The sequence below is a fragment of the Halictus rubicundus genome, chromosome 17 (genome assembly GCF_050948215.1).
Source record: "Halictus rubicundus isolate RS-2024b chromosome 17, iyHalRubi1_principal, whole genome shotgun sequence".
In the NCBI taxonomy this organism is placed as follows: domain Eukaryota; kingdom Metazoa; phylum Arthropoda; class Insecta; order Hymenoptera; family Halictidae; genus Halictus; species Halictus rubicundus.
This window is the reverse complement of record NC_135165.1, coordinates 2159642-2182477: the sequence shown is the minus strand read 5'-3', so window position 1 is coordinate 2182477 and position 22836 is coordinate 2159642. Positions and strand designations below refer to the sequence as shown.

The 22836-nt window shown below is 47.5% G+C and overlaps 3 protein-coding genes across 20 annotated transcripts in view; 2 read left to right on the top strand and 1 right to left on the bottom strand.

Annotated features, from left to right (window-relative positions):
- Positions 1 to 7931, top strand: part of LOC143362403 (uncharacterized) — an 85661-nt gene extending 77730 nt beyond the window's left edge. For all 17 annotated transcript variants that reach the window (XM_076802510.1, XM_076802509.1, XM_076802512.1 and 14 more), the window contains 3 exons: positions 2006 to 2266; positions 3429 to 3694; positions 3766 to 7931. In XM_076802510.1, the coding sequence (XP_076658625.1) occupies positions 2006 to 2266; positions 3429 to 3694; positions 3766 to 4197 (959 nt within the window). In that variant the 3' untranslated portion in view covers positions 4198 to 7931. The remainder of the gene's footprint in view (positions 1 to 2005; positions 2267 to 3428; positions 3695 to 3765) is intronic.
- Positions 7932 to 15902: 7971 nt separating this feature from the next.
- LOC143362411 (diphthamide biosynthesis protein 3-like) lies at positions 15903 to 17282 on the bottom strand. 2 transcript variants are annotated; one of them, XM_076802543.1, is made up of 2 exons: positions 16911 to 17050; positions 15903 to 16838 (listed from the first exon to the last, which is right to left on the bottom strand). In XM_076802543.1, the coding sequence occupies exon 2, from the start codon at positions 16795 to 16797 to the stop codon at positions 16135 to 16137; it is 663 nt and encodes a 220-aa protein (XP_076658658.1). In that variant the 5' UTR covers positions 16798 to 16838; positions 16911 to 17050; the 3' UTR covers positions 15903 to 16134. The 2 variants fall into 2 exon arrangements, with proteins under 2 accessions (XP_076658658.1, XP_076658659.1); XM_076802544.1 differs by having other exon boundaries at positions 16700 to 16838; positions 16911 to 17282.
- A 2189-nt stretch (positions 17283 to 19471) lies between these two features.
- Positions 19472 to 22836, top strand: part of LOC143362415 (RING-box protein 2-like) — a 36015-nt gene continuing 32650 nt past the window's right edge. The window contains exon 1 of the mRNA XM_076802547.1: positions 19472 to 19947. Coding sequence (XP_076658662.1) covers positions 19794 to 19947 — 154 coding nt within the window. The 5' untranslated portion in view covers positions 19472 to 19793. The remainder of the gene's footprint in view (positions 19948 to 22836) is intronic.

Genomic DNA, 22836 nt, shown 5'->3' with positions numbered 1-22836 from the left:
GGATCTACAATTTGTTAATGACACAATCCACGTTCCGAGAACACACCGTGTAGAAAGATCTACAACTCATGACACAAAGCAGTCTCTATTAATTTATATTGAAACTCGGCAATTAAACATTGTACGAACTCGTACAAAAGACTGGATTATCATCCAAACTAGCACAAGCCTCGCAAACACGTTCCACACAGAGACTTCTGGCACAGGTAAACAGTGATTAATTCAAGAGACCGGTGTCGCACGGATCGATGAGCTGCAACACCCTTCGATCTCGAGTGCCACGACAACGACTCACGAGATTCTACTTTTCTGTTTTTCTTTTTTTTTTTTTCTGTTTTTTCCCCGTTGCAAGAATCCTGTCGCGATCGATAATTCGTTCGTCCCCGCGGTAGAGAGAGAACAATGCATCCGGCGCGAACGTTCGGAGCCCTTTGTCAACCTGTTGCGCGGCTCACATCTACACACAAGTACACACCTGACCCGTCTCTCACACGCAAAGATATCATCTAGTGTATTCTACTGTCTTCCGCCTTCACTTGTGTATCTCTTTCTTTCTCTCTCTCTCTCTCTCTCTCTCTCTCTCTCTTTCTCTGTCTCTCTCTCTGTCTCTATTTCTCTCTGTGTGCGTGTGTGCGCGCGCGCTCGCTCGCTCGCGTCTGTGTAATATGTATACATATTTATCTGTACGTGTGTCTCTCCTGCATTCTGAGTACGCTAGTGTACTTCTCTCTGGAAAATGCTCTGTGTCCACTCTGTGTAGATCTCCTGGTAATCGTGGCTGGATGGTTTTCCGGTATTATATATAAATATATATATATATATTTATATGTATATATATTTATCTGCGCTCGATGACTCGATCATTTTTGTCTTGTCACTTCAAGACCGATCACTTTTGGGAACGCTGACCGGTCGGTCAGCTGGGAAAACTGATTTTTTTTTGTGGGGGTGAAGAGTTTTTGGGAAACGAGGATAATCACTATCGTCGCTCGGAAATTGAGGAAGTGTTACGCACCGAGAGAACGTCGACCCTTTTACTAATCCGGTGAAGATTCACCCTGAATCTCTGCAGGAGATAAAAATTATTGAATTACTTCAATCTTGTGGGACGTCTAAAAATCACAATATTTTCTCGTCGTCCCGTGCATTTATAAAGCACTTTGTATTTTCGTTCAATATTTCATATATGAAAAGTGGCTCTCATTTGAATGTTTTCTATTCCATAAATCCTCTCTCTCTCTCTCTCTCTCTCTCTGGAGTTTAAGGTTCATACCTTCTCCGTGGAAAATTTATATGCAAGATGAGAATTATCATAATCCGTGGACGCTTGAATAATTCGGCCGCTTTCAGCGAAAGCGTCAAAACCAATTTCGCTTGAATCTCGAAAGCAAATTATTCTCTGGGGAAAAAGGGATCCGTCGATTCCGGATAAGTGAAATGCACTTTAACGCGGAATGTACCAATAGACTCTTCAACGCAGAAAATTGATTTGTCTCCAATAATATCGCACAAACATTTGCAGTATCTCTTCTACCGCACCACTCGCAAGAAAACCACGCACACCAAAGTCCGTGCACCCAAAAACCACAAAAACCACGGAAACCGTGCAAGATTATTCCGATGCGTTTTCCCCAACCCCTAAAAGCGACCAAGTTATTCAAGCGCTCCCTCCAGACGCCGCAGCTTGCAGATTTACCTAAAGAATCCCTACGCTCGACGTCTCTTATCGTATATGGGCTAAGTTTCGATCCGCGTCCTCGATACGATCGCACTCGTTCTCGGATACTCGAGCGAACTATGACGAGAACGTTCGAGACGGTGTCTTGTAGAGAAAAGATATGCCGGTGAGACGGTGCGTAACGCTCGGTAGCTAAAAGTTGAGTTCGTAGGGGGGACGATAACGGTGAGAGGGCTCGATGCATCGAGTGCATGCTTCCCTGGGGGGTGGGCGTCCAACTAGAACATTGTATACCTCGTCGCTAAAAGCTCCGATTAAACGTTCCAGTGACCGCGGAGCCGCAAGTGAACGGGGACGCGACCGCCGGAGATTCGAGCGTCGCCTCGACGCCGCAGTCGCAGACGCAGCCGTTGTCCGCGACCGCAGCAAGCCCGTGGATCGACGACGAGCCGGTGGTGAAAAGCCCTCCGGAGCCAACCAGGGTAAAGTCGCCCGAGCAAATGATAATGCGGTCCCCCGAGCCCGTAAACTGGACAGTGCCGCTGGACACCGGGAAAACGTTCACTGTCACGCAAAACGTCAGAGAAGGTAGAACCTCCAACGAAGAACACCCTCGCATCGACCCTCTACGTCGACCCTCTACGTTGTACCAACTCCCTATCTTGTATCAAGCCCCCCACTTTGTACCAGTCTTGTATTGAACCCCCTACTTTGTGTAAACCCCCTTTCTTGGAGGGGGTAGTCTCGTTACGGGTGCCCGGCTTGCAGCAACCCCCTATCCTGTATCAGTCCTCTATGTTGTAGCAACCCCCTACTTTGTATGAACTCCCTACCTTGTATCAAGCCCCCTACTTTACACCAATTTTGTATTGAACCCCCTACTTTGTGTAAACCCCCTTTCTTGGAGGGGGTAGTCTCGTTACGGGTGCCCGGCTTGCAGCAACCCCCTATCCTGTATCAATCCTCCATCAATATAGGAACCCCCTACTTTGTATGAACTCCCTGCCTTGTATCAAGCCCCCTACTTTGTAACAAACTTGCATTGAACCCTCTACTGTGTGTACACCCCCTTTCTTCGAGGAGGTAATCTCGTTACGGGTGCCCGGCTTGCAGCAACCCCCTATCCTGTATCAATCCTCCATCAATATAGGAACCCCCTACTTTGTATGAACTCCCTGCCTTGTATCAAGCCCCCTACTTTGTACCAATCTTGTATTGAACCCCCTACTTTGTGTAAACCCCCTATCTTGGAGGAGGTAATCTCGTTGAGGGTGCTCGGCTTGCAGCAACCCCCTATCCTGTATCAGTCCTCTATGTTGTGGCAACCCCCTACTTTGTATGAACTCCCTACCTTGTATCAGCCCCCTCCTTTGTACCAATCTTGTATTGAACCCCCTACTTTATGTCAACCCCCTTTTCTTGTCCCGAGGAGGCAACCTCGTTACGGGTGCCCGGCCTGTAGCAACCCCCTATCCTGTATCAACCCTTCATCAATGTAGGAACCCCCTACTTTGTATGAACTCTCTTCCTTGTATCAGACCTCTGCCTTCTATCTCGTATTAACCTCCCTATCTTATACAAACCCTCAACGTTATGTGAACACCTTGTCTTGCGCCAAGCCCCCTGCTTGACCGACTGTCGGCAGACTGCTAGTGTAAAAGACCTCTGAGCCTCGTGCAGAATATGTATACTTTGAATAATTGTTTCATGTATTTGGAAGGGGAAATGATTTGGTTTGTTTGTTCGGCAGAACCCCTGACGCGTCCGCATAGCGAGGCAAAGTCATGGGCACCGTCCTCGCTGCCCACGACAGCACCGCAGTCAGCACCGCCGGAGCTCGCGGCTCAGCACAAGTCGCTGCACTCCCAGCACTCCGGTTACAAGTCGCCGGAGAGCGAAAGCATTTCGATCGGCAGCTTCAGCGGCCTGAACGGCCACAAAGACCTGGACTCGGAACGGGACAGCCCGTTCCCGACGAGCGCTCGGGGAACCAGCACACCCCCTCAGGCTGAGAAGGTGACACCAAACGAATCCAATTTGTCTCTGCACTTTAGAAACTTGTCTAAATCTCTCTTTTCGATTTTCAGGAATCGGGCGGAGCAGAGGAGACGAAGGCGGATCCCCGGCCGGACCCGTCGATAAAACCGGTGGCGGGTACGAACCTGAGATGCCTGGAGGACCCGGGTTTCGAGTACGAGAGGAAGAAGGACACTAGCCAAGCGACAACGACCGCGACGATGACCACCCCGTCATCGTCGACGGCTCCTCAGCCGGGTTACCGTATCCTGGAGGCGGAATCGCCGCAACCTGCGACCGGAAGCAGCAGCGGCGCCGGTGCCGGAGGAGGCGGTGGTGGCGTGGGTGGAGGGGCAGGTGGCAGCGGGGGTGGTTTCCACGTTTTAGAAGCGCCGACGGTGGTGCCGGGCACGGCGCAACGTTCGGCGGCGAGCGAGGTGCTGGAGAAAGCGCGAAACCGCTTCGACAAGTTCTGGGGAAAAGGCAGCGGTTCCGAGAATTAGAGCGAGAGCTCGCGCGGGGAACAAGCAGTGACGTCCTCGGGACCGTAGGCGCCAGGAATGGAGGAGGAGGTTGGAGGGAGAGGTGGACGGAGGAACAGGTGACAAAAGAAACGATCCGAGGTTCCTGTGCAAGCTTCTTTCGTGGTTCGTCTGCTCGTCCCGGGCGGATTTGAGCTCGCTTCACCGTCGGGGACGAGACATCTCGCTGGCTCCTCTCCTCCCCGTCTTTTACCCATCGTCGACCCGACCCAGACGCAGCAACCTTGCGAGCGAGCCGACCAACGACAACCGGAAGCCGCTGTCCGCGTGCAGGAATCGAGGAACCCGGGGGACGAGACGCGCGCTGGTCATCGTCGGAGGAGCTGAGGACTTCTGTCACGACCTCGTGGAGCTCCCCGAGCTTTTCGAGGAGAACCGGAAGAGGAAACGCGTCGGTCTCGAGGAAACGTTCCGATGGACGCCAGGATCGGGATCAGGTTCTTCGAGGCTCCTTCGACCGGAAGTGTTCGAAGAGGAGATTGTTGTCAGACGGGGTACTCGATGGAACTGGACGACGTACACAGACACACACGGATATCGCTCTGTACCGCCGCGTACAACAGGAGTCGACACGGAGAGGAAAGGAGACAGACAGACAGACACATAGACAAGGATTGCCATGCGGTACATACATAGAGAGACACGCACCTAGACGAACACACGCGAGTCAGTAATGTTTCTAGGATATTCAAGTGATCTCGAGGGATCCGCCGTAGTTAAGCCCGAATTCTTTTTCCATTGATAAAAAGAGAATAAAACGAGGAAAAACGAGGGGAAAAAATTTGAAAAAAAAAAGAATGAAGAAGAGAGATGAACACGTGGGAAGAAAAGAGTGGAGAGAGAAAGAAAGAGAGACGGAGAGAGGAAAAGAGAGAAAGAGAGAGAGAGAGACGAAGATGGTAATAATGACGAGACACAGCGAGCAGCGTGTCGAATCGCGTGGAAACAAGGTACGGCTTGTCGCTATAAATAAAAGGGGGAAGGATGAAATAGCCTTCAGCCGCTTTCGTGCGTTTTATATAAGTCTATATACGGAAAACAATTATACACGTGTACACCGTATGTACGTATACATTATCGGTATCGCACTCGCGGATCATGTGATCGCGGCGCCGTCGACGCTCGACGTTTAGTCGGTCTCGATCGTTAACGAGGCAAAAACATGAAGAGTGAAAAGCGAAAAGGATGAAGAAAGACACGCGGTTGCGGGATCGTCGACGGTGCCGCGAAAAGATTCGTTTCTTTCGAAGTTCGCCGGCCCGGAAACCGAGAACCATTCCATTCCCAAGCGCCGAACGTTGCCAGAGACACCGGAGTAAAAATTATAAACAACGATCGCTATCGAAACCTCCTAAGAAAATCATTAAGAAAGCCAACTCTTGTCTTGTCTCGCGGAAATCGTTTAAGCGAAGGTTCACCGAGCTCGCTTAGGTTTGTTAACATTGCAAATAACTCTATTTTCTATTCTATTACTACGACTAATCAAAATGGAGCCTTGTCTATCGCTACTTTGTACTAGCACGCGTTTAACATCGCTATAATTAGTAGAACACCTACAAACGAACGAGTAAATACTTTCAGTAAATTTAAAGAATTCCATTGTGAAATGATCGTTTTGTCACTTTTGTAAACTATTTGTACGCTACTAATTCATAACATTCTACAGTCTAATAGGCACTGTTTCTTTCTTGATATTCATTTTTTCCGAAACGACTGTATCTACTAACATAAAATTGACTCTTCGACACCTATCTTGAAGACCCAAGAGACAATAAATAATTTTTTCATTGCACTCTAGACGATAGAAACGTAATCCTAATATTTTGTAATCGACGAGCTCGGGGGACCTTCTTCTTGGAGTTTTCGGAGCTTGGTCTCTTCGGGACTAAACGAAATTGAGTCTACTCGATCGGTGGGTTTCTGGTGATGTCCTTGGTGTCTCTGGGGAACGATGAAGAGGCGCTGGTACCTTCCCTCGAGCACCGGCGAACCGGAAACCATCCGAGCAGCAAGCGGAACGAATTACTGTAGTGAGGCGTAGTGTTTGTTTTTTCACACGTGACGCGATTGTAGTTCGCGAAGGAACCGACACGGGAACCGGAAGCGGAGGAGCACAGAGGAGCCCGCTGAATTTTCCTCCTCCCCTCGGCTACGATCGAACCGGAAAACGAGTGCGAAAAAAGAAAGGACGAGCGCGTCACGCGGATCTCGCGCGATCGACGACCGAAAACTTGGTGCTAGTCTGCGATTATGTTACGCTCTCAAGCGTTCCTCTCTTCAACTACGAGAGAAAGAAAGTCTTTGAACGAGGCTCGAGAGAGTCGTTGTGTACTTGGATTTGTCGGGAATCGCGAAATCGTGCGAACTATCAGACTTCCGGTCAAAAAAGCGGCTTCCTCCAAAATAAAATGGAAGGGAGAAAATGGAGAACATACTCTCCTCGTTTTGAAACCTTCGGTACCGTCTTGCCCGATCTGTTGTATTATTTTAATTGATATTTTCTTCTGCAGAATTTCATAGAATCGTTATGAAAAAGAAAGAAGCTTCCTATTCTGTCTATCACAATAGGTTGTAAGCGAAGGGTTAAAGTAACTTAGAAAATGTGAAAAGTCCTGATTACCAAAACGAGAGAAATTGTGTTATAACGGCGGATTGTACAAAATGGAGTCTGTTAACCCGCACGGTTTCGTCAAGAAATCGAAGGAAACGAGCGAAGAGGAGAGTACCGAATGGCGTATGTATCTTCTGACAGAATGGCGTTGCTCAAAGGACGAAAGTAGCGAGAGGAGGGGAGACGAACGCGAGAAAAGAGATCCTTGGCGAGGACCTTGGACAGAGAGGAGGAGGCCGTCGTTCCTCGATCTCGAGGACGACGGCCAAGGAGTAGAGGACGGGAAAGAAGAGAACGGGACGAAAACAGAGAAAACCGAGGCGACGGAGCTTTTTCTCTCTTTCACGCGCGCATTTGGTACACACCGGTACACCACACTCCATCCAGATCCACGTCCAAGAGTCAACCAACCGTAGTGAAGCAGTTATAACGATAACGATTAACGATAACTCTAATAATTAAAGAAACATCGCTAAGGGAATAAAAGAAAATGAAGAAAAAAAAAGAGGAAGGAAGGTACGAAGAAAAAACGCAAAAAAAGAAGGAGAAGAATACCAAAAAAAGAAGAGAACACGATACGTGAATCACACAGATGCGAACGACTGACGAGGGACTCGACGACGATCGCCGGATCGCAGGGGATCGTCGGGGAATTTCGTGACATTGAGAAGATCGTGGATCATTCTTCGAGAACCGTGTTGCTATAGGCTCGCCAAGCCCAGGATGGCCGATCGACGGCGAGGACGAGGTTCTTGACGAGATCTCAAGCTCGTCGATCGATCTTCGAGAGATCTGGTTTCTCGTGGATCGACGGGAGCGTCTCGAGGGAAATTTTAATACTGTTCCTACGCCTCGTTGTTATTCGTTCTCTCTTTTCCTTGCGAGGAAGAGACAGTCCCCGACAAACCGGAAGCGAAATCCAACGCTCGTCCTCGACGCCGATTGGCCCCCCGTTCGATGCGATCGTTAGACGACACAGGACCGGCTGCATCCCGAGCTTTCTTCTTCCTTCTACTTCTGTTTCGACCCACCTCCCCTTGCTCCCTCGACCTTTACGCTGTCCAAATGCTGCCTGCCACCTAGTCCTCGAAAGTTGCCATTTTTTTCCCCCCCGAAACAATCCTGCTGCTCGATCAAAGGGTTCGGGCGACGACGAAGAAGAAGAAGAAGAGCAGAATGAATTCCAACGATTCGTTCCAGCGGCGTAAAGGGTGTGTTCTACCCCGTTCGATTAGGAGCGCGACGAATTAGGTCCCGCTTACACCGATCTGTTTGATTCAGAAGCAAACCGCCGGACACGGAGGGACCGTGAGAAGCGATCGGAGGAGTCTGTAGCTTTAATTCGATGTATAGTTTTATCGTGACACACACCGCGCAGCGGCGGATCCTTCGAACGGTTGGCCGGCGTCGGCTGATTACCCATTAATTGTTCATTAGTCGGTTTTTGTAAACGATTGTCGCATGGTAAACGCGAGGGTCCGCCTCTGCAACCTGGTGCACTCGAAGAGAACGATGCAGATTCATTCGAAATTGTTATAATTCTTTCTAAAAATCTACTGACACCGTAAATAGACAGCGGATGCTCACGCAAATATAAATCTTTATAGACTACTTTATCGAGTGGAAGATTGTTCGCTTTTTTGGCAGCTCTCTTAGGCTGCAAGTTACGTATAAAGATGTCGCAGAGATTACTTGAATTTTTCAATACGTTCAGCTTTGAATAATTGTGAGTATTATAAATGCGTAGAGTCCGTGGTCTAATCACGAGCGCGTGTTTCATTTGGCGAGGGGATTTTGGCTATTGGTATTTTTATTTCCAAATTTGATTTAAATGAATGTTCGAGGACCTAACCGGCTTGTCAGCTTCGAGTGCACAAGACTATGAATTCGTGTTCGGAGCAGATGTCGCTGACATTTGGCGCGACGAGCACGGAATTTTCGGTTTAGCGAACGCGTATCGAATATCGAAGGCTGTTTTCAACGCGTTTACCACACCCTCCGCTCCTTGGTAAACGCGAACTATTGTGATAAGTGTTGAATTATTATTGCATCCGGCTCGTTCTCGCGCGATACCGTCGCGCGGGGAACGGTCGGAGGCAGACAGGAGCAACGAAATTGTTGCGAGAGTTCAGAGATTATTTGTGGGACGATTCACTCGGGACAGTGGCGGGACGCGCGCGCGATCCATCGATCTACGATCGTTACGCGAGTAGACGTTGTCGCGCGAATTTGTTATCGGCGGACTGCGGATTCGTGCGAGTTCACCGCACAGAGCAGCTCCCGACTGGAAAAGTCATTGATCGTTTTGTTCTGCTATAATTTTCTGTTCGCTTGGAAATGAATTTTCCTCGGGCGAGTTCCTAAATCAAAAACGCAAGTCGGGAGCGTTTAGGTGTGCAGGGATCGATCAAAGCTGCGAGAATCTGGCGAACGGAATTCCGAAAGCTCCGCTTGTTCACCGATTCGAACAAAATTCTTCTGCGTGACTTTCTCCGGGTTTCGAAACATTGCATACGCTTTTGATCGATCGTTCGATTACCGGTCGATGCTGTCGTACACCACGAATAAAAATCGCAACACCAAGAACGAAACTGAGAGGTCGAAGCACGCTTTGTTAGGATCTACGAAAAACGCCCGCTTTTGCAATTATTGTTACGATTCTGCGCGGACGGGACGCGGAGGAACCTGTCCGCGATTCGAATTTTTCTTGGCGTTCGAGTTTTATTACGCGCGCTGAAACGAAATCATTATAATCCGTTAACGTTAACGTGCAGCGACCACTGTGATACATTCCACACGGCGAACACGTGCGAGCTTGTTGTAGAAACATTCCGCAGTCGAAGTAATTAATCTGGACGTTGACCACGGTGCGATCATTGCGAACAGCGTCCTCGTGGTGGTCGTGAACGACGCGCGATGCGTGCGTGTGTGTGCGATTGTTGCCGGTGCACGGTTAGGGGAGAGCCATACGCGCCACTGATTCGACGAATTTGCCGATTGTTCGAATCGATTACCCCCCCGGCATTTTTGTTTCTTGTTGAACGACAAAGGGCCGAGGAGAAGAGCGCAGAGATGGGCAGATCTGCGATCTCTCGATCTGTTCGAGCGACTACCCGAAAAGCTGCGGAAGAAATCGGTAGTCGATTCTTTTTTCTTTTTTTTTTGCAACGAAAGAACTTGTGCAACAATTGAGAACAAGCTCTCGTTTTGCAAGATATGCTGTTGTCTCGCGGCGACAAGGAATATATAATTTTAAGATTTAGTTTCTAAATCGGTGTTCGCTTTTACGCTAAAAAAAAAAAACCACCCACTACTTTGCACAGAGAAATCGAAGGATGAATACATTTTTTCCTTTTGTTCGTTGGACGATTGTAAAACGAATTGTTGGAAACGGTGAAATGCACAAACATTTCCTGCGTACGAGAAGTTTACGTTTTTGGGCTTGACGGTGAATGCACTGGGCAACGAAAGTATTCGAGTATGGGATAATCGAATGATTATTGCTATTGTTACTGTTAATATTATGACGTATTTATTGCGCGATAATTTAATGTAAACTTTATTAGCATTTACATAGTTTATACACGAGATTGCGTGACGGAACGGTGTGCATCCTGAAACGTTCTCAACCCTCGTGCGCTGGTTCGAGCAATTGTCGCATTAAGATTTCGTCAATTAATTTAGGATCAAACCGGACGTTCAATTCACATGTTTCCGTAACGATGTTATCAAAACTACCGTTTGTCGCTGAATCAGATTGACCCGAAGGGCTGCACGAGGGTTGACGGCCAATTGAAATGTAAAATTAGGCTGAAACAAATTGTACCACGAGAAGATGAGCATTGAGCCTAGCTCGAAGGAGAATGGAACAACGCGTTGACGAGCTGAAGAGCTCGGGGCAACAAAAGGTCAGCTAGATCTCGACATTTGTAAAAGAAGAAATTTTTGCGACACAGTGAATTCTCGATATACGTCAACAACGCGGCTCTTGCCAGTTAGGTTTACGCTCCTGAGCGTCCTCTCGAGCTTCTTGGCCCTCGCGGGGTGTACCCCGCGGTAGTGGGGATAGTTCCGCGACGCTTATCATCCAGGCCTTGGCGACATATACAGAGAAGTCACTGTAGATCGGTGCAACAAACGGTCATATTAGTTTGCGACTGTTTGTTGCTCCGAAGGATTAGAAAATTGTGTAGTCGTCTAAATCTCAGCTGACCGTTCGTTGTCCTTAGATCTCCAATTGTAAACGGTTGATCAGAGACGCGGGATCCTGCAGTTCGAATGCTTCCGTTACTCGCTGCGCGTGCACCTGGAGTCTCGAGAGGGTGAGAAACGTCGGGACGAAACTGTCTGTGGGATCGATCCAATCAGCGTGTCGTAATTTGGCGAGAGTCGTGCCCATCTCTGAGAGAGAAAAACAAACAACAGGTTCGAGAGGAACAGCTTGGTGTAAGCGACGAAGCAGACGCCGAGAGTCCGACGAAGCACCTCGCAGAAGCTTACACTGCCCATCCGAATTTCGAAGCTGATCCCAGCTGTGATTTCCAGAACGTCGTGTTTACCGGGAAACGCGAAACCGTGCGCGATAGTAATTTTCCGCGAACGATCTAGAGACCCGCGCAGAGAGGCCGCGGCGCCGCGCATATGCATACACATTTCGAGAGTACGCTGCGTGCGTGTTCCTGTTTCCGAGACACCAAAAACACGTGTTATTATATCGCGAAGAGCCGACGAGCGAGACGAGCGAGCGCATCAATCAGTATATCCTCGTCGACGAACCATGATTTTACGAGTTCCGCGAGATCGGAGCGGCCTTTCGTTGTTTCGTCCTGCGGGGAGCGTCCCTCGCGCGGCGCCCGCGTCCGTTGCCATAATTCCTGCTCGAAATTCCACCCGAAATTCTAATTACACTCTTCCATTGTTGCTACGACGGCTCAATTTTTCGAGAAACATTTTACCAGCTCGGGACCTTGGATACACTCGACCTCCCGCTCGCGTTTCAAATGAGACTCTAGAAGTACCAAAATTCGGGGTGAAAATTGAAATTATATAGCAAATTCGGAACAGTTGTGCACTCGCATCGGACCCTCCTTGCAAGGTAGGGTCCCTTGTTATAAAAATTCCCACGAGAATCGAATTTGTAAAAAGATCCGGAAGACGATCCGTGAGCCATTTCCAATGTCTAGAATCTCAAATGAATTGACGGTTTAAAAAATAGTTTGCAATGGTCCGAACTGAGCGGCCCCCCCATAAATGGACACGATACTACAGGGAGAATCTCAGCCCGAAAGGGTTGGAAACAAGGTGGTTGGTACAAAAGGAATTGGAAATGGCGGGACGCGTTCGAGGGAGGTTCCTCGCCGAGCGAAATCCAAAGACGCGGAGAAGAAGAAAGGCTTGGAGGAAATGGATCGCGTTCGTGTATTTCCCCCCACACTGGTAGCAGCTCGATCACGATTTTACCGTACTTTTCCAGCGTTTCCTTCTTGAACCGCTGTCTCTCACCTGTTCGTGTTCCAAGCCTTTTTCTCGTCCACACCTTGGATCACTGGAGAGGTGATCCGTTTCGAGGTGAAGTTGCGCGAGACCATCTAGACAGCAACGGGCCTTAAGCAGAAGAAAGAAAGAAAGAATGAAAGAAAGAAAGAAAGAAAGAAGGAAAGACAGGGAAAAAAAAGAGAAAAAACAAAAAGAAGTGTAAGAAAGCTGAACGAAAAAAAAAGGTAAATAAATAAATAAATAAATAAAAGGAGCGGCAGACCCGGGAACGTGCTGGCCACGTTGCCCGAGCACGCGCGCGCACGTTTTCTATCCGACGACTCGAGAAAATAAGGCGACGAGAGCGAAGCACGAGGAAACGTCGAACCCTGCGGAAAGATCACCCCCCGCGCGATCCAGGACGGATGAATAAAAGTATCCCAAGATCGTCCGAGCACGATCTTTCCGAGCGCTAGCGCGAAAAAAAGAAACAAACAAACTAACAAAAAAAAAAAAGAAAGAAAACACGCTCGACTATTTCAATTTTTCTCTCCCCGCGCAACACCGTTTTTTCGTTTCGATTCTATCAATCACGAGCCTCGAACACGGCCGATCGTGCTCGATCGAGCATGATCCAGCGTGGACCTATCCGGACGAACGACGCGGACCGATCGTTCATCTGTGTTCCCACCTGATGTAGACGGTTTTCCCTCTCGTTAGCGTCCCGTCGCTCTTCAGGGACCGTTGCGAGACGCTAGCGAGCACTCGAGAGCGTTATCGGTTGGCGAGGACTAGCAGTTTCACGAGTACACCGAATTCTCGATATATGTCCACAAGACGGGTCTTGCCGGCGACATATATCCTCCAGGAGACATACCCGAGCGAGTAGTGGGGATAGTTCCGCGACGTTTACCATCCAGGCCTTGGCGACATATACAGAGAAATCACTGCAAGTGGTGAGGGTGGCACAGGAGACGTTAACGAGGGAAAACCGATTGCTCGAAACTAGCCCTTTGATGATGAACAGCGTGGATGAGTAGTGTGTGCGATGCGGGAGTTAGTATAGCTGTTACGCTTCGCGTTGTACTTAGGTGTCCGATCAAAAGGCTAGCTGTTCACACCACGCGTTACAGTCAATTACGGTAACAGCTTCATGACTGCGCTGCTGTCGAGAGATTTTCAAGCGAGTATTGAAGGGTTGACCGATCGCTGAGTAGCTCCCAAAATGGAGGGATAAGGGTAGGTGTCCGTTACGGAGGAAGGAAAACTGAAAGAAAGCGCAGTAATGGAGCGATTATTGTAATCTGGCTAATTATTGAAATGTTGTGCGAGCACAGGTGTAACGTGGCGGTCCGTGTGAACCGAGCGAAGAGACAATCCGGACGGGGGAGGATCGTTTCTCGTATTCGCGACGAAAACTGATGAAAAGCGTCACCGACAGACACCGAGAGCGGGACTATAATGTTCGGGGTTTCGCCTGTATTCTCGCCTCAGTCTTTAATGCCTACTTATACATAGATAGGTCGTGCTATATTAAATTGCGACGATTATATACAAAGTATATATACACAAATATATCTATATACATTATACGTAAAAATATATTATTGAAGGAACGATGGCGGCCGGAGTGAAACTGACGTTCGAACAACGACGGTTATTAAGAGAAGAAAAAGACGAAGAATAACGAAGAGGGACGAATACGGGGGAAGGGGCAGGGGAGGGGGTGTGTAGTTGAGATTTTGTCGGGTCGGGACGGATCGAACGAGGGAGAAGAAGCTGCGTTTCGAGGGGGGCTAGGGGCGGTTTCGATCGCGGATCGAGGATCCAGTGGACGAGGGGTGCGGCGAGATTTAGCTTCGATACAACGAAATGCCGGTAGGGAACGATCGCCTCGTTGAAAAAAGTTTCTTCTTCGCAGCGATTCGAGCAGGCTCGCAGAATTCGTCGGTGTTTGGAAGAAAAAAATCCTCGGGATCGGAAACAGGCGTTAATTCTCTCTCTCTCGCGTCTCGCGGACGTTCGGGCGAGGATCGAGCGAGCGAGGATCGAGGAGAGTGGTCGCGCTAACAGGAGAGACTCGCGGGATCTATTAGCTGGTCGATGCATACGAAATGTAGTTTTCTCAGAACCTTAACTTTAACCACGCTTTAATGTCGCCAATCATCGTATCCTTAATCGAAATGACGTTTCCCACGCGGCGCTGTACACTTTTATCCAACGATCAATCGATTTCAGTGTCCTGGATTTATAAAATAAATAAAGTTGAAAACAACACCCCCGTGGACAGATGGAAAGAATCACTTGTGTACCAGTACTTCGAAACTTGGCGGAATCAAAATCGAAAAGCTCCTTCTCTTTTTCCTGACCTCGTACCCACCGCATTCTCATTTCTTCAAGGTTCATCGGCACCTTCTAGGCAAGTAACGTTTTCCAAAAAAAAAGAAAAAATACACCGGTGACTTCCATTAATTACTTTAACTAAACATACAATTTTAGTTCGGTTCAGTTCGTGCGTCCATTTTCACTTTTTTAGATACTGTAAATTGTTTGTGTTGTAGAGCATTTATTTTCCTTATTATTTTTAAAAGATCGACTACGATAAATCTTCTCGGCAACGTTGAAGTTCGATTCGATAGAGCCACGCATCGCACGCATCGATCGCATAGATCCTCCCGTCGAGATGACCATGACCAGAAAGGGAACCAGAAAGTATCGAGCTCGTACCGTTTGCCATAACCGCGGACTGCCGAGAACGCGTCGGACCACCCCGGTCGAGTTCAAAATGCAAAACTATAAAGCGAGGGAGGATAGGTGTTCGCACCCCCTAGATGGATCGCTCGCTCGATTCACCGGCGGGACACTTGGTTAAAAACCGAAGGAGAATCGAGATATCGGTGGTAAATGGAATCGGTTTGGGCGAACCAAGCAGCTGGCGGCTGGGAAATTTCAGGGAACCGACACATCTTCTTTCGCGAGACGAACTTTTTCTTTTCTCTTCGCCGAGAATCCCTTGCGCACACTCCGTGTACGATGTACGATCGACGCGTTGCAAGTTTACGTCCGCGGACTCGCGTTTAAACCGGAAAGGAAAGCTACGGAACGACGAAGGGACACCACGAGGGCAAAAAGAAGAGGCTGAAGAGGACGAAGAAGTAGAAAACGAAGAAGAGGAGCAACGGGTTCGAGAACTATCCACCACCACCACCACCACCACCACGGCGAGCGTATCGTAAGCATTACGTGACACTACGGTACTTTTGCGCATCCCCTTTCTCGTCCAGATGTTGCGTTTTTACTCTCCGATTACGTCGTAGAGGAAGGATCATTTATTACAAATAATTGCAGATTATTATGGCTATTATATATATATTATATATATTATATATATAAATATATAAATATATATATTATATATTAGAAACTGAAATACTCGTAATAAAGAACACGCCGACGCTTCCTGTGACCCTGGACTCTTTAATTTCGTTGAATCATCCTTCATTGATCGCGCGTCATCATCGTTCGATGCCAGTTTCACCGATGGATCATTTTTGGCGGACGGATACTAAGTGAGATCTCATTGTTTAACGTTACGTATAATTTATTGTCTGTACACATGAGAGCTCGGTAAGAAATCATAGGAGAAGAGTGAGAGGGAGAGAGTGAGAACATGGGAGAGGAGGGAGAGGGAGAGAGAGGTAGAAAGAGTATACACACATTGCCGTGCAGTGTTCAACTAGCAGCTTTGTAAGTATCCTAGTCCGGTGATCGAGAACCCAAAGGAATTTCCGATTCTTATAAAAAATTATATGTTAATAAATAGGTCCATCGTCTAAGTTATCGTCTTCCTCGTCGTAACCCTCTCCGTTGTCGAAGTAATTGTTTACGTAGTCGGTTCCCTCGTCCATCTCTTCGTCCATCTGCAGGTGCAGATCCTCCTCCTCGTCCTCGGCATGCTCGTCGTCCTTCTCCTCGCCATCCTCTTCTTCTTTCTCCTCCTCCTCCGCGTCGCTGGGCTGCAAGGCCTCCTTCTTCTCTAATTCCTGCAGTTTGGTTTCAACGTCCACGGCCTTTTGTTTCTTCTTAGGCGTAGACGAACTCTGCCCCTTACGCTTCTTCGTCTGGGGCTTCAATTCCGCTGGCATTCTACTCCAGTCGTACCTTATCGCGTAGCTACTCTTATCCGTTATCAAGTCCTGATACCTATCCGAGTACCTCTCGATGTCTTTTTTAATAACCAACGGTAAAACATTATTCGGTGACTCCCTCATGTATTCCGCAAACTCCCTCTTCAGTTCTAGCAGGTAACTCATCTCTGTGGTTATAACAGGAGGCCACGCTTTGTGCTCCAGTGGAGGATACTTTGGTGGAGGCTGCAGAACCGGCGGTGGCAAGGCTTCTCCTTTGGAAAAGCCTAGCTGGTCCGTGCTGATGGACATGGTCGGCTTGCCTCTGCCTCTGCCACGGTTCGCCATTTTTATATTATGTACTTTTCTGTGGTAACCGAACCCTTAACCTGGATGCAAAATATTAATGAAAATCGTGTTGACGATCCCAACTGGCTGGTTTGTATAATAAATTGGTTTACCTCAAGCTTCCTGCGCCACGAGTTCTTTCTCCTCGATCTTCGCAAGCTCCTCCTGCTTAGCTGTGAATGCTTCCTTGTCGTAGATTACCTTAATAACCAAGGAACAGGATGGACATGTCGCTTCTTCCTCGCCAGCGGCCAATTCTGCTTTCGATATTTGAAACTGATCGCCGCATGGACACGGATAGTAGTAAACCTCCTGGTCCTCGTCGTATTCGAAATCCTCAATTTCTACTTCATCGTGATACATAGTCATAATTTCAGGTTCACAAAAATACGCTCTTACACTTCGAAGGGTAAGTGTACAGGTTAGGAAAGCACGACCATGCGGTTCGAGTTAAATGCATGTTGTCTATAGGCACAACTGATTCTTGCCGTTTTCGCCATAAGACCCAATGGAAATATCGGCGAGGATCATCTGCTTCTTATAATCTGAAAGTCAGCGCCATTGGTCGCAGCGGCAAAACGCTCAAACTTGTAGCCAAATGTTATCGACAGCGAATCTCCAATTTCACCGTTAGATGGCGACACTTAAGACTTCCTGAGGGAAGATTTCCTAAACAAAAAAATTTATGGGTTGTTGGTCTACACAGCTTAAAGTCCGTGTTCTATCACAAACGAGGTATAGGAGTGGACCAATCACCATACGGGGTTTCATATCTCACACATAGCAACTTGTTTTCTTACGCCCTCTACCCTGACGTATGATAAATGTTGGAACTAGTTCCACGCAAACGCGATCCAATCTGATTAAACACATAAAGACTCCAAATCACGTACACACTCGTGGTAAAACTGTTTTCGTGTTACAATTCACGGAGTTGTACAGGCAACAATTCACAGGCTGCAGACACAGCTAAATCTACGCTATATTTTAGTTCTATTTTGTATGTATCCAAGTGTGATATTGTATTTATTTGGTGAGAAATAAAGAATATTAGTTACAACAGATAATGTGCTTTTCTTTCCCCAGCCATGCACGAAATTTCATGCCACTTCTTTTGCTATCATGTTCTCCTAGTAGAAATCCGAAAATTGCGAAAAATTTCGAAAATTCCGAAAATTTCAACTTTTGTATTAGGAGAACATGATATCAGAGGAGGTGGCACGAAAATTCAGTAGTACGAATCAACGGCAAGTCAGCCGCTCAAAAAATTTCGAGATTAAGTAGTACGAGTCAACGACAAGTCAGACGGTCGAGAAACTTTCCGAAAAATTTCGAAAATTTCAACTTTTGTATTAGGAGAACATGATATCGAAGGAGGTATCCGAATTTCAGTAGTACAAGTCAACGTCAAGTCAGACGCTCGAAATTCTCGGAAATTAAGTGGTACGAGTCAACGACAAGTCAGACGGTCGAGAAACTTTCCGAAAAATTTCGAAAACTTCAACTTTTGTATTAGGAGAACATGATATCGAAGGAGGTATCCGAATTTCAGTAGTACAAGTCAACGTCAAGTCAGACGCTCGAAATTCTCGGAAATTAAGTGGTACGAGTCAACGACAAGTCAGACGGTCGAGAAACTTTCCGAAAAATTTCGAAAACTTCAACTTTTGTATTAGGAGAACATGATATCGAAGGAGGTATCCGAATTTCAGTAGTACAAGTCAACGTCAAGTCAGACGCTCGAAATTCTCGGAAATTAAGTGGTACGAGTCAACGACAAGTCAGACGGTCGAAACATTTTCCGAAAAATTTCGAAATTTCAACTTTTGTATTAGGAGAACATGATATCGAAGGAGGTATCCGAATTTCAGTAGTACAAGTCAACGTCAAGTCAGACGCTCGAAATTCTCGGAAATTAAGTGGTACGAGTCAACGACAAGTCAGACGGTCGAGAAACTTTCCGAAAAATTTCGAAATTTCAACTTTTGTATTAGGAGAACATGATATCGAAGGAGGCATCCGAATTTCAGTAGTACAAGTCAACGTCAAGTCAGACGCTCGAAAATTCTCGGAAATTAAAGTGGTACAAGTCAACGACAAGTCAGACGGCCGAAATTACGAAAAATTCCGAAAATTTTCGGGAAATTTGAACTTTTGTATTAGGAGAACATGATATCGAAGGAGGTATCCGAATTTCAGTAGTACAAGTCAACGTCAAGTCAGACGCTCGAAAATTCTCGTAAATTAAAGTGGTACAAGTAAACGACAAGCCAGCCGTCCAAAATTCGGAAAATTTCGGCAACTTTCGACAAATTGAACTTTTGTATTAGGAGAATATGATATCGAAGGAGGTGGTACGAAATTCAGTAGTACAAGTCAAGAACAAGTCAGACAATCGAAATTTTTCGAAGTTGACAAGTAGGAAGTTCGGGAAAAATTGAGGGTTCAATAATTAAATACGCAGATATGTCTTTTCATTACTTTTATTTATTCCTTGTCGATTTTTACATAAAATGACTGTGTTAAAATAGACTATAAGTGTGACGAATGACCGAAATAGTACGGGGGTTCTTAGAGTCTCCCGAGGCCTAGACGAAAATGCCCATAAGATGCAGTGTCTGGAATCTTAAAGTCTATGTCTAGTCCAAGACTATACCTAGACAGGAAAACTCACGAGATGCAATAACTGTAAGTATCTGTGCTGCCATCGGTAACTTACCATCAGCTAGTAACTTAACATCGGTCGGTACATTATCGCACGAGTTTGTTGACACTTACAGGCATAAACTAACACAAGTCGAGCAGAGACCCGTAGGCTATTGAACCGTGTTCGTAGTTTGTCGTTCACGATCCGCGATAAATTGTGCAAATTTCAAATCTGCGTGGACGGCAGTATCGTTCGAATAGACGTGCGCATAGTAATCCCGGAACGATCCGAGGATTTCGTCCGCACAAAAGCCTGCCGTTTCTCTGCCGTTTCTAACCTACAAATTGAGATGGCCGACTCGGAGCAGGATTTTGGAGATCGTAGCGATAATGACAACGTGAAGCCGGACAAGCTGTTTATCCTCAAGAAATGGAACGCCGTGGCCATGTGGAGTTGGGACGTGGAGTGCGACACCTGCGCGATTTGCCGCGTTCAAGTAATGGGTAAGTACCTGAACGTATACCGCATTGTTTAATAGGTTAGGTGAAACGCGTTTTTCGATTTTCTCACCCAGAAAAAAAGAAGAGAAACAGCAAACTATCTCGTTCGGCGTATGACTGCGTCGATCGATGGCATCGGTTCTGCGAAACCTACCACGTGATTACGCAAATGCATGTGCGCTTCGCAGCCTGGTTATGCGCGCGCGTTTTTCGTTTTATTCGCAATGCAAACAACAATACTGGATTCGCGTTCGAACGAACCTTCTCAAGCTACATTTTCGCTATCAACGACGTCCATTGTTTAATATCTGCAAATACATTATTCTACATTGAGTCGCATTCGTCCTCTGATAGATCGATTACATTTAACATTATTTTTAACTCGTCCAATAACGACACCGTGCTCTACCAAGGATGTCTTTCTAACAAATGAAAATGGCTCTGCTTCGTGTCGGTCTACTGTTTTCTTACCGTTTTTCCTTACAACGATTAAACCGTCGCGACCGGCCAACAGAACAATGCCATTCTATTTATGCCAATAATCGAAACCTATCTCTCTCATTGTTGAAAGAGTAAATAAATCGTAGCTCGTAAAGGTCGTGGTTTCAATATGTTTCTCGCTTTGGATATCTACATAGATGGGGTGCGGGGGTGCGGGGTGGAGAGCCGGCAGATAAAAGGAACGAGGATAACGAAATCTCGTGTGAATCGTTCTATTTGAATAACTTATAAATGACATACAAACTTAACGCGCCCGTTACACGCTTTCCAAACAAATCCTTTGTCCAAGTCGGAGAAATTTGGCAAGCACCGAATAACTCTCGGGGGCATGAGAGGCGCACGCGCGGTACGAGTGGCCGTCGCGTAAACACAAAAGTATCGTTACACCGATAAAAGTATAAAGTCCGGCCTACGTGTTTACGGTTCAAAGGGGTTAACGCGCGCATTTGACAGTGAGTCGTTGCATGTGAGGAGATAACGATGATGCAGCGAGCCAGTAAACAATGGGGGACTCTGTGCGAAAGCGGCTTCGACAGGTTCCGCGCGCAAAAACATTTGCGCGAAAAAATACATATGTACAAGTATAGAGCCTTCAGAACTGAAAGTACGTGGCATGGAACTTGTTAACGGTATCACAATCGTTTTCATTCATCGCGTAGAACACTTCCCTGGTTCAACGTGGCCTGTGTTAGACTTGCTCCACCAAGCTTCTCTTGCTATTACGTTTACCTCATTCGTGTAGCACATAGAATGCCAAAGAGTAGAGTAACGTATAACAGATAGCAGAAGCTTGATGGGACAATCCACTTCCTGAGATCTGTTCGAGTAGGCTCGTCGCAGGCTTTGCCCCGGATTGACCCCCCAGGGGCGCAACTGGCGTCGAAGATAGAACAAGAGAAGAAATGTGATCCATCAACGGACACAGAACTTGAAGCTAGGATGATAGCGCCCCGAGGGTCAATCAGTGGCCATGCCTGACTCGTTTTTGCTCGCCGCCAGCATTACCTCCGACTGAACAATGGGTTTCCAAGAGTAATCTGGTGCCTGCGTTACGTAGGTTTACAGAGTATCGTACGTTGAACCGTACGATAGGAATGTCTCGCATCGTTGACCCGTCCCATCGTGAAGCACAGTGAGATTCTAAATGGACGTTCTTCTGCGTTGCGAACGCCACTGGTATCGTGTCCACGATGGTCGGGGTGGTTCGGGGACACGGCTGAGAGACAAGACGGATTGCCCGCCTAAACACGGATCGATCGGTTAACTGGTTCGACATCGGTTCTCAGACGAATCCTCTGAAACCAGCGTTCGCCTCGTTCGGCGAACAGTTTCGACGATCGTCTCCGACCGGCTATCGGAACAGCCACGTAGACAATGCAAATCCGTCCCGGCCTCGGCTGAGATTCGATTAGGTCCGCTCCGGTCTGATCCGATTCGATCCGATTCGATCCGACCCGACCCGATCCCATCCGCGTCGCGCTCAAAGAAAGAAAGAAAGAAGAAAGAAAAGAAAAATTCAATCCGCGTCGACGCGTCTGCGGCGGATCGAAGGATCGACGAGTTTGCTCGATCGGCGCGTGTTGCGCGCGGTTCGGTCACGGTTGCGCCCGTTTCCGTGCTAGTTGCAACAGTAACGACATTGGAAAAATAAACGCGTATTATTTTGATCTCTGTTTCTTAACTATGCATACCTTACGATCTAATTGGTTCGCAGCTGGCGCAATCGTCCGTCGACGCATTCGCCGATGACGACAAAGTATGTACAGACGCTGAGACGCGGTCACGTGTCCCAAGAGAAAAAACGTTATTGTCGCGCGCGTTCCTGTCCCGATGACTCGAAGAAGAAGAGATGCACACGCCGCCGCGTTGCGCGCAGAGCATCGTCTCTTCAGGGTGTCGTCCCGTCGTTCCCCTCCCCGTGCCTTTTGCTTGACGCGCGCGAGAGAGAGAAAGAGAGAGAGAGAGAAAGAGAGCGGAGCCCGCCGAGCTCCCCTTGTCCGCGCGCCGTTCATTTAAATAATTCGCATTTCTCGTTATCCTATACTCGTATACCTTTCGCGCACAAGTACTAATTTGAGGTAGACCCTGTAGAACTATCGAATAACAAAAATATAACAACTATACACGCGACCGTCCGATCCGCGCAATAGAACCTCCTCTCCTCTGCCCCTGTCGTTGGCCTCCGTATATAATAATATCATTTCGTTGCTATCCAGCTCCAAACCGTTGGAAGCTGTCTTTCGAAGAGGACGCGAACGGCTCCACGATACGCGAACCACTTCGATGTCCCCAATCGTGTCTTGTCGGAGATAGAAGCGGGAAGAGGAGGAGAAGTTAGCATTTGCAAGACGACCGCTGTCGTCCGGTCCCTGTGTGCTCTTTAACGCGCGA

Bases quoted from the DNA above. Each gene is read 5' to 3' on its own strand.
- LOC143362411 (XM_076802543.1), bottom strand. From the start codon at position 16,797: ATGGCGAACCGTGGCAGAGGCAGAGGCAAGCCGACCATGTCCATCAGC.